At 37.0% G+C, this 10004-nt stretch overlaps 1 protein-coding gene across 1 annotated transcript; it reads right to left on the reverse strand.

Annotated features, from left to right (window-relative positions):
• Positions 1 to 878: 878 nt before the first annotated feature.
• Positions 879 to 9762, reverse strand: LOC306756865 (keratin, type II cytoskeletal 8; the record flags this gene model as incomplete). The annotated part of the gene is made up of 10 exons (XM_079241765.1): positions 879 to 985; positions 1201 to 1247; positions 1696 to 1772; positions 1890 to 2033; positions 2537 to 2662; positions 2756 to 2920; positions 3513 to 3608; positions 5051 to 5111; positions 5202 to 5410; positions 9451 to 9762. The coding sequence occupies 10 exons, from the start codon at positions 9760 to 9762 to the stop codon at positions 879 to 881; spliced, it is 1344 nt and encodes a 447-aa protein (XP_079097891.1).
• Between the last annotated feature and the right edge of the window lie 242 nt (positions 9763 to 10004).

Raw genomic sequence — 10004 nt, forward strand, 5'->3', positions numbered from 1 at the left:
TTTTCTTAGACAATTAAAGTTAGACAATTAAATTTAGGAACAAACAGAAACAACGAAAACTAGACCCCAATTATATCTTCTGTGTTTCCATGTGTTATGGTTATTCATAACTTAGCCTCTAGAGAGCAGTGTTCACTTATCATCATTATGGTATTCCTTTGAGCTGTTAATATTTTAATTATATACCTAACAAAGTAAACTATATTGAGCAACCATTTGTTCTAGTTTTAACTGTGATAATACAGTCAATACATTCAAATACAGTCATAGACGTATGGAAGAAAATATCATTTTCCTGAAAGCGTTAAACTACTGACTAAATACGGCAACGTCACTTATATTGCTTAACATATTTTAAGTGCATTTTTTCCAAATGAAGCTTTGAAATAGAAAGACTCAAAACCATTTCTGTTGACTTTATTCATTAACCAACAGCAACATGATTCAGTAGCTTAAACCCAATGACCACAAGTTGATTTCTGCACCTAAAGACTAACTATTGGAATAGTAAATTCAGAAATACTCAACATAAAGAACTAATGTGTAATTATTACAGAAACACATATCTAATGGCTCCACATTATTTGCGGGGCTGCCACATTATTACATAACATTAGAAAAAAGGCAGATTACACATCAAGTGATACATGAAACTAACAGTGTTTATTAAACTAAAGTCAGAGTACAGCTCACTTAAAATATATGAAGCAGGCTAAAACAACATACTGTAACAACAACCCCACACTATTTTTACATAATTTGCTATTAATTTCAGTTTTTCTACAGAAAAGTTAGTAAGCGCCTCATGCAGCCTGACATATTTCAGACCCATATCCAGATGGGTGGTAGGAAATCCAAAGGAAACAGTTGCTGGGTGTTCAGTAAGTACTATATCTCGAGCTGTCTCTGGTCTCAGTTGTCTTTATCAGCAGTTTTGGAGCAGGAGAGCTGGTGGCGCTGTGGAAGCCATTAGTACTTTTAGGACCTGAAGAAAAACAGACAGAGAAAGATGGCGGAAGGAAAATAATCTACAAAATGTTTTGATGTTTAACTTAAATATAAAATGAATATCCTTTCTGTAAACATAACCTTTAAGTGTAGGTATTTTTCTCAGATCCAGCCCATCGGACTTGTCTATGTATGCCGTAGGAACACCAGTGTTTTTTCAGCATATTGTTCTGGCCTCTGGTTTGTACTTACTGTAGTTGGAGACAGCCTGGATGTTAAGAATGGACTGCTGTCCAAGTCTGAAAAAGATAATTAGTGTACATTAGTGGTCCCTCCACCCCATGTACTCTGCACTATTTGCTCTTCAGGGATGCTGAAAAATTCTCTTATTATAATGTGTATTTATGATCGATGGGGTGTGATTTCCTGACTCAAAAATAAAACTGATTGCAACCCTTCTTTTTTCTAAGGATATTTGGGCTCTAGTGGCCTTTTTTCAACAGCTTGGCAGGGAAGAGGGGTCAAAGAGAGTGAGGAATGACAAAGGGTCCCAGGCTGGGACTCAAATTTGGGCCTGCAGTATCGGGGAGCTGCAGCCTCTGTACATGGAGCAGCTGCTCAACTAGTTGAGCCACACGCTATCACCCCCTCCTTCTTGATAGTATTTGCTTTATTCTTGTGTTAATGGGGATTTATTGCGAACTGTAACCATGACTTCAGATCCAATACACTCCTCTCCTGTCTTACCTGTCCTCTTCTCCCTCTAGCAACTTCCTGTAGGTGGCGATCTCAATGTCTAGAGCCAGTTTCAGGTTCATCAGGTCCTGCAGCAGAAGAGAGTTGAATTGTCTCTCTTGACTTTCATGTTCTGATCTTTCCAGTCTAGCTGTTATCAAGCATATTTCTTCTTCTTCTTTCCATCCAAGACAATCATCACATACCTGGTACTCTCTCAGCTGTCTGGCCATATCTTGTTTGGCTCTTTGCAAAGCGTCCTCCAGATCTCTAGTTCGGGCTTTCGCTTCTTTAACAGCCAGCTCTCCACGCTCCTCTGCTTCAGCCAGCTGGTTTTCCAGATTGGCACGCTGAAAAGAGAACAGGGATGACCAATACTTGTTTTGAACTACATAATAAGTTCTCCAGCCAAAACAACCAAACAGCTCATTTGTTCATAAGCTAAATACAAGCCAGTGCACATTCTCTAATCTTCTGGCTCTATACTTGTACAAATCCTTTTTTGGGGGGGGAGAGGGGGGGGGGGGGGGGGGGGGGGGTTCAAAACAAATTAAAGGTCAATAATACAATAACATCTTGATTGACTTACTTTAAGTACTTTTGTAATTTTATGGTTGAGATAAAGATTACTTGGTAAGGGTTTAGTCGCAAAAAACAAACTATTCTACCTCTGAACTACTTGTGTGCCACCTGAACAGATCAACTTTTATGCCTGAAACTCAGTTAGTACTGAACATGCTGTTCAGATTACAGATGAAACTTAATCAATTTGCCTTCATTCAAACATTTAGGATTAATATACCTAGATGACTAAACACACCATGACTTAGACAAACACTGTTCGCAACTCTACCTGAGCTTTCACAGCTTCTATCTCACTCTGCAGGCGACTGATCAGTCGGTTGACTTCGGCCACTTCACCCTTCACGATGCGGAGCTCGTCTCCAAACTGACTGGCCTGCACTGACATTTGGTCAAACTGCAAGCAAAAGGATGACAACTATTAGATGTGCAGCTTCAGTTTAGGTTTTCATTAAATTCTTTCTTTTAGGAGAATTGCAAATCATTCTACCTTGTTCTTGTACCAGGCCTCTGCTTCCTCTCGGCTGCGGGCTGCGATCTCTTCATACTGGGCTTTGACTTCAGCAACGATCTGCTCCATGTTGAGGCTGCGACTGTTGTCCATCTGCACCACCACCGATGTGTCTTTGATGCTTGCCTGCAGCTCGCGCAACTCCTGATAATTGTGCAGGAAATTAAACAGTTGACATGTGAAATAATTCTGTTGACAAGTGTTGAGCCAAATATAAAAGATGTTTTGAGGTTTGGGACTCTAAATCTAAACTTGTTATTTTCACATACTGATTTTAGCTATATTTTTCATTTGGGAGGCATTGAGCAAATCCGCAACAAGTATTTGGAGAAGGCTTTGCACAAAGAAAATGAAAACCATTTTAGGGAACTTGAAACAAATATTGATATTCTATCAAGTTTCTGGAGGACACTCACAACATGTCAACATGTTACTGAAACCAATTTGACATGTCCTGACATGTGTAAAACATTAGTGGTATGAAAACATTTCCTGCTTTTAATTACCTTTTTATTGTTCTAAACCTGAATGTTTACAAAGGACAACAGATTTCCGCTGGCATGATTAAAAACAACTTCAAATGGGAGTCACTGTTTAAAGTTGGCTCTCAGATGAGTCATCACACAAAGACAGAAGAATGAAACAAAGGAAAGCAGCGCTTCCAAAGGGAATATTATTGGAGACATGTTAGGATTAATGTGGAAGCACTGAAATAAAAGACATTATAAAATCATACCTCTTCATAGACGTTGCGCAGGAAGTTGATCTCATCAGTCAGTGCGCCGACCTTGTCCTCTAGATCTGCTTTGACCAGATAGGCAGAGTCAACATCCTGAAAACAACAAAAGAAACGGACACAATAACCATACATGGAATGCATGGATTTTTCTTAACAAAAGTGTGCTTTAATAAAATAAAGAACATTTTATCCTAATTTATCCTTCACTGCACATCATGCCAGCAAATATACCACAATTTTAACTAAGTTTATAATATAACGCCAATCTGTTAACATAAACTAAATCAGCTCGGTAAAAGTCTGTGATTTCACAACCAAAGCAGATAGTGATGGCTCCTCTGAGGTGTTGGACTGATCTGCACATTTTAAAGAAAAAAATTGGTCCCCTGCTTTTCAGTTCACAGGTTAAGGTGTCCCTAATAAAAAATTTGTTCATCAGCCTGAGTGTGTATATGATGGAGAAAACATCATTTTCACAAGGAATCACTGTATGAATGTTTGTGAATGCAGCTTTTAATGGAAAGTTAATTTTAAACTGTTCATATAACTTATTGAAATATCAAAGTATTATCTGAGGTTGGGACAGGATATTTAAAATTGTGCTTTCTAAAAATGTATCTTTAAGGCATAGATTGAAGGAAATTATGAATAATTATTCTGAATCAGTGATAGATACACTTTAAAATAGAAAAAATGTGCAGAAATATGACATGTTTAGTTAGATTATTCTTTTTACTTAGTTTTATGTTGGTCTTTATTTTTTTTCTATGTTGGCATAAGAAACATATTTTAAACCTTAATTTCCTGAATCCCTATATGAAACTTAACCGCTAAAATAAAAGTGAACTTAATAAGCACAGAAAAAAGAAAAATCAAGTTGAAGAATAAACAAAAAACAGATATCATGGTTTCAAGTTTCATTTCAGGGTAAGGGGGTTGTGAAGGAGCTGACATCCAAAGCATCTCAAAAATAATAATGCGTGCTTGGCTAATCACAGATTTCCGAGACTCAGGAAATTAGTCATCTTGAGTTATCCTTGAATTATTAGAAGTAACAATGGGCAAGAATTGGATCATTATGAAAAGATTGAAAAATGCTTTGTAGATTATGGTAAAAGAGAAGTATGAGTTAAGCTTGAGATTTTACAGACACAAAAAGTCTTTGAAACAATAACCTTGTTTTCATTTTGAGTTCATGAAATCAATAAGAGCTGAGTGGAAAACAGCTGAATCTAAGCATGACATTAATAGCATCATGACAGACAGACAGACAGATAGATAGATAGATAGACAGATAGATAGATAGATAGATAGAGAGAGAGAGAGAGAGAGCGAGAGAGAGAGAGAGAGAGAATATAAATGAAGGGTGGCGTGATAAAACTGACCAGCTCGTGTTCTCATTAAAAGTTATCTGGAAAGTTTCAAACATGGGAGAATCCAGGACAATGAGAAAAGGACAATAGAACGGTTCATCTTACTGACCACACCTGTATGACTGCATTTATGAATGAATGTGTGTGTGTGTGTGTCCTGACCTTCTTCAGGATAACAAAGTCATTCTCCAGGTTGTTTCTCTTATTAATCTCCTCTTCATATCTATATCAGAATGAAGACACTGTGATGGGTGTAGCATGTAATGATAATACTTTAGCTGTTAATACTTAGAGCTCAGTCATCATAATTTACTTGTGTTTGTAGTCCTCCACCAGCCCCTGCATGTTCCTCAGCTCCCCATCCAGCTTGGTCTTGTCATTGTTAACCAGGTCCATTTGACGTCTCAGACCTGCCATATAGACCTCGAACAAGGGCTCAACATTGGATCGACTGACGCCCTGACCCTGCAGCAACTCCAGTTTTGTCTCAAGCATTTTGTTCTGCTGCTCTAGGAAACGTACCTGGATGAAGCAGGAGGAAATGTCAATATGAAACAATCATTTGATAAACAGGTTGCAAATATTGCCAATTTTGTGTGTTTTTGTTTTTTTTTAAAAAATGTTTTGCACTTTACGCAATCCATTATTGAGCAAACAGATAATAAACCAAAAATATACAATTATTTTAATCCACAACTCTAATTATTTTCAGAATAAACCAAAAACATAGCTCACTATGAATCACCTGAAGCCACAATAAGCTGTCCAGAAATCTTCAGTGTTTATGTTGGAAAGTTGCTAACGCTTTAGCCGCTGTCTTGCTGCAGAAGCTGAGACTACAAGTAAATTTCTTCCCAAATGCCTTTCTGAAATCAGGCTGAGCTGTAGTTTTGTTCAAAAACAAACCATAAGTTGTTTTCATCATGCAGTACACTAAAGAACATTTGCTCCCCCAATAATTATGGCCTCTAAGTAGTCAATGTGTTTCTTTGAGAACAATAAATCCAAGAGAGGACTCTGTCATTTCTTCTCTCTATTTTACTTTAAAAATATGATCATTTTACTCTAACAACCATTTGAAATCCTTAATAGCTGCATGGTTGTTTTATTTAAGCTATTTGCTTTCTAAAGTATGATCCATGAAAGCTGAGTAGTCAGAAATACGTTTCGTGTTGGAATTATTCATATAGTTATAAAAGTGTTTTCATAATTGCTAATGGCAAGTAATCAAGCTGATACCCAATGACATATTAAGGGATTAGCTTCCTGAAAAGCAATATTTGTGACAGAATTTCACCCCCCAAGCAGAAACAAGTAAAGACAGGACTGTTATTTAGATACTGTCACTTCATATCTTCTCAAAAAACTAGCGTGGCAAGTTTCTGTGACTGAGGCTGGAAAGAGCAAACAATGACTGACTCTAAAATTGATCTGCTGCATGTACATTTCAGAAGCCACTGTATGTTTTATAAGCTATCAAAAATGGAACATCTTGGGAATTTGGCAACTCACTAAGAAGATTAGGTTATTCATGTAGAAAATAAACTTAATATTAGTCAATTAAGAAGATCCTCAGTGGTGGTTGCTGTTGAATTAAGCAATCTTTTGATAAACAGAGGTCAGAGGGACGTTCCAGCAGCCCAGCATAAAGTCACTGTCAACACCAGACTGTACTCCTGGCATGTATCTGTGCAGCTCATGTTTCCTGCCTGCAGTCGGGTTTTTATACCCACCAACACAAAGCATGCGTTCTGTTCGAAGCACAATAATTTCCCTCTGAGGCACAGCCACACCATGTTTGACCGGATTTATCAGGTTTCAATCCAAGTCAATGGGACGGAAAAAGGACAGATAGCTTAAATATCCAGCAGCCCAGTACAACTAATTCAGGATGTAGATGTGTGTTTAAATCTCAGGGTCATTTTCTACATTTTGACTCTTAAAAAATGGCTTGTTTTTAAACAAATGCTTAAAATTCAACATGAAATAAGTTTTGCAACATACCAGTATAATCCTCCTTTACTCTCATATAGTTATAAACTGGGTCATCATCTTGCAACAACTATGACTTTGTCTGGCTCTCGACTCTGACTACATTACTTCACTGCATGAAGGAAGCAGGCCTTTTAATGTTTTATTCAGAGGCTAAGTGGTATTAGATTACTTGAGTAAATGCAAGGCCAGTACATTTGTTCAGCTCAGTCAACTTTGCTTTTTAATTGCTTCCTTGTTTTCATCCATAACAAAGTTAGTTCGGGAGGTTTAACTGCCTCATCTTCCACAAGTTCAGCTGACATGGAAGTCATAATGACGCATTAAAAGAAAGAAAAAAATGTTCACAAAATATTTAAAGCCTGGGTAAATATTTTAACCATTCTTGCATCCAAAAAATCCAAAGACAAGGATATTTTTTTTTACCTGTCAGCACGGACGTCACATTAACCATCTCATTTGCAGAATCAGGTGATCTGTCTGAGGTTTTCAGTGGAAAGGATAATTTGGTGGACATCCACAAAATATGTTGTTTTAGAGTATTTCTCTTGAGATTATTAATGAGTATTGAAAACATTTTGAATAAAATATTTTGGTTATAAAGTCTTTTAGTGGCTTTTTACTTTTTTTTCACTCAAAAATACTTTTGACTGAAATTGATGTTTTTTTTTTACTTTTCCAACAGGACGGACAATAAAAATCACTAAAATGTTGTTCATTATTTCATGAAAATGATAATAATTATAAAATCAAAAAATGATATGAAATTGAATCACACAAGTACATTGCTACAATAATTATCTTAAACGACAGTGGTAAAACATTTTATGCTTACTGTTACATTACTATTTATGTGTAACAATTCTAAATCGACTTTCATAATAATTCTTGAAAATATAAATATGGTAATTTATAGTAAATTTGGGATGAATAAAGTTTATCTTTCTTCACTCCATCTATCCTTTTACACAGAGAAATTCTTTAAATCTTGCATTGATTTAATTTATTAACCAGGACCTATTATTTGCTTTAACCCTTTAAGCCCAGGGTATATTTTTGTCAAGTTTATAACTGTAAAACATACTCATATGCAGTCAGAAATAGTCTTCATGACTTGAGCTCAAACCAATCAACCTTTACCTCCAAGTGGAGAGGCTTGGGAGATTCTGGGAATAGTCTTTCATTACAGCCCTCGTTCATAGTCAAATTGTAAAAATTCTGTTTAAAATGGACTTTTTTCACAACCCAAACAAAATCACAAATCAAAGAGTAATTAAGAGCTTTATTTATTAAGAGATGCTGCTGATTTTTTTAACCTGTTTTCTAAACTCAACTCAAGATGTGTTTTGTTTGCAAAAGAAATGATGCACAAAAAAACTTGATTAATTTTAGTCAGTAATATCAAGTAGAAATAGTGGTTTGGACACTAAATTAGTATACAGACAACACAACAAATAAAAGGTTAGGTTAGACGTTTGGACTAACAGGCCTTCATCCACCAGAGCTCTCTGTCACTGTATCCCCAAAGATGTGAGATGGCAACAAAGCTTCTATTATGAGAGCGTCACCCACTCCGTGAGAAAGTAGAACTGTTCCCTGAGTGGAGTATCAGTGTCCAGCGTTATCACCGAGCTGGCCACTCCATCTGTGGGAAATGTCTGCGATCTGCATTTTTCAGCCACCACTCTCCATCATAGTAAAGTATATTTAGGATCATATTAACCTGTCATTATTCTTATCTCTGTTTAACTGTGAGAAAAATGCTGTCAAGGTTTGTCCAGGTTAGCTTTAGAAACAGCAGACTGAGCAATACACTGAGAGTTTTGTTTAATTTTAGCTTCCATAAAAGATCTTATGAATAAAAATTATTATATGATTAAAGTGCCCACTTAAAGTTTTCATATTATCTGCATCAAACACGAGGACTGCAGGGTTATTGTAATCTCTGAATGATTTCAAACCAAAAGGTTTAAAAGTGGCCACACTGACATACATTTTAAGTTGATGGACCTGTGGTCTGTTTGAGAAGATTCATTATGTAAGTGAACAAGTTACAAACAGTAAAACCACACACTCTTCCCTACCGAAAAAGCTCCACTTGCTCTGATTGGTAATCTCCACATACCTTTGTTTCATTAGAGGTAAATGTATTGCACACCCCGGAGTGCAGTGCAGAACGAATGATCAACATGTGTAACTGCTGAAATGACGTACCATTAAAATATACATTTTATAATTCCAACAAAATAAATCTTTCATTATTTGGTGAAATGCTGTCTCATAGAAAAAGACAAATAATTTAACACACATATGTGTTAAATTATTTGTCTCCATTGCATTTTATACACTGCTATTCAAAAGTTTCTACACACTTTTCCATTGGAATTTAATGGAAAAGTGTGCCCAAACTGCACCTGAGAGATGCTTTACTCAGTAACATAATATGACTTCTTTCTTGTCTGTCCAGAAAAATAGTTACTTGAACATACCAACAATTTATTTAGTTACAAAATATTAAATTAGTTAGACCTGCTGACTTTCTGAAACAACCACACTTCCAGTCTATTTACCTTGTCTATGAAACTTGCAAAGCGGTTGTTGAGGCTTTTGATCTGCTCCTTCTCATGGGCTCGGCTCATTGATAGGCTGGGGTCGATCTCCAGGTTCAGGGGGGCCAGCAGACTCTTGTTGACCGACAGAGACGACAGCGAGGCCCCCAGACCATGGTAATGCCCGTTGGTACCAGCATACAGGGAGCTGCTGCTCAGGGAGACGCCGCTGAAACCCCCCTGACCTGGACCAAAACCGCTCAGCCGCCTCGTGCCACTGCTGCTCCGGACTGAGTTACTGGAGCTGATTCGCTTTGTACGACTCAGACTCATGTTGGAGCAAGAAATGGAAGGTGATAGGAAAGTAAGGCTAAAGCTAAAAAAAAAAAAAAAAAAAGGTGAGTAAAAGAATAGATGAAGATGCAAAATTTGAAAAAAGAATAAAAAAGCTGAGACGCTGGACAGTGAAGAGGAGCAAAGAAGTGAAACCAGGTGAGTAAAGGATGTCTTACCACAGTGAGGAGTCTCAGGTGTCTCATGACTTTTTAAACCTCCCCAGGGTGGAGTCATAAGAG

This window comes from Telmatherina bonti (assembly GCF_933228915.1).
Source record: "Telmatherina bonti genome assembly, chromosome: 6".
In the NCBI taxonomy this organism is placed as follows: Eukaryota; Metazoa; Chordata; class Actinopteri; order Atheriniformes; family Telmatherinidae; genus Telmatherina; species Telmatherina bonti.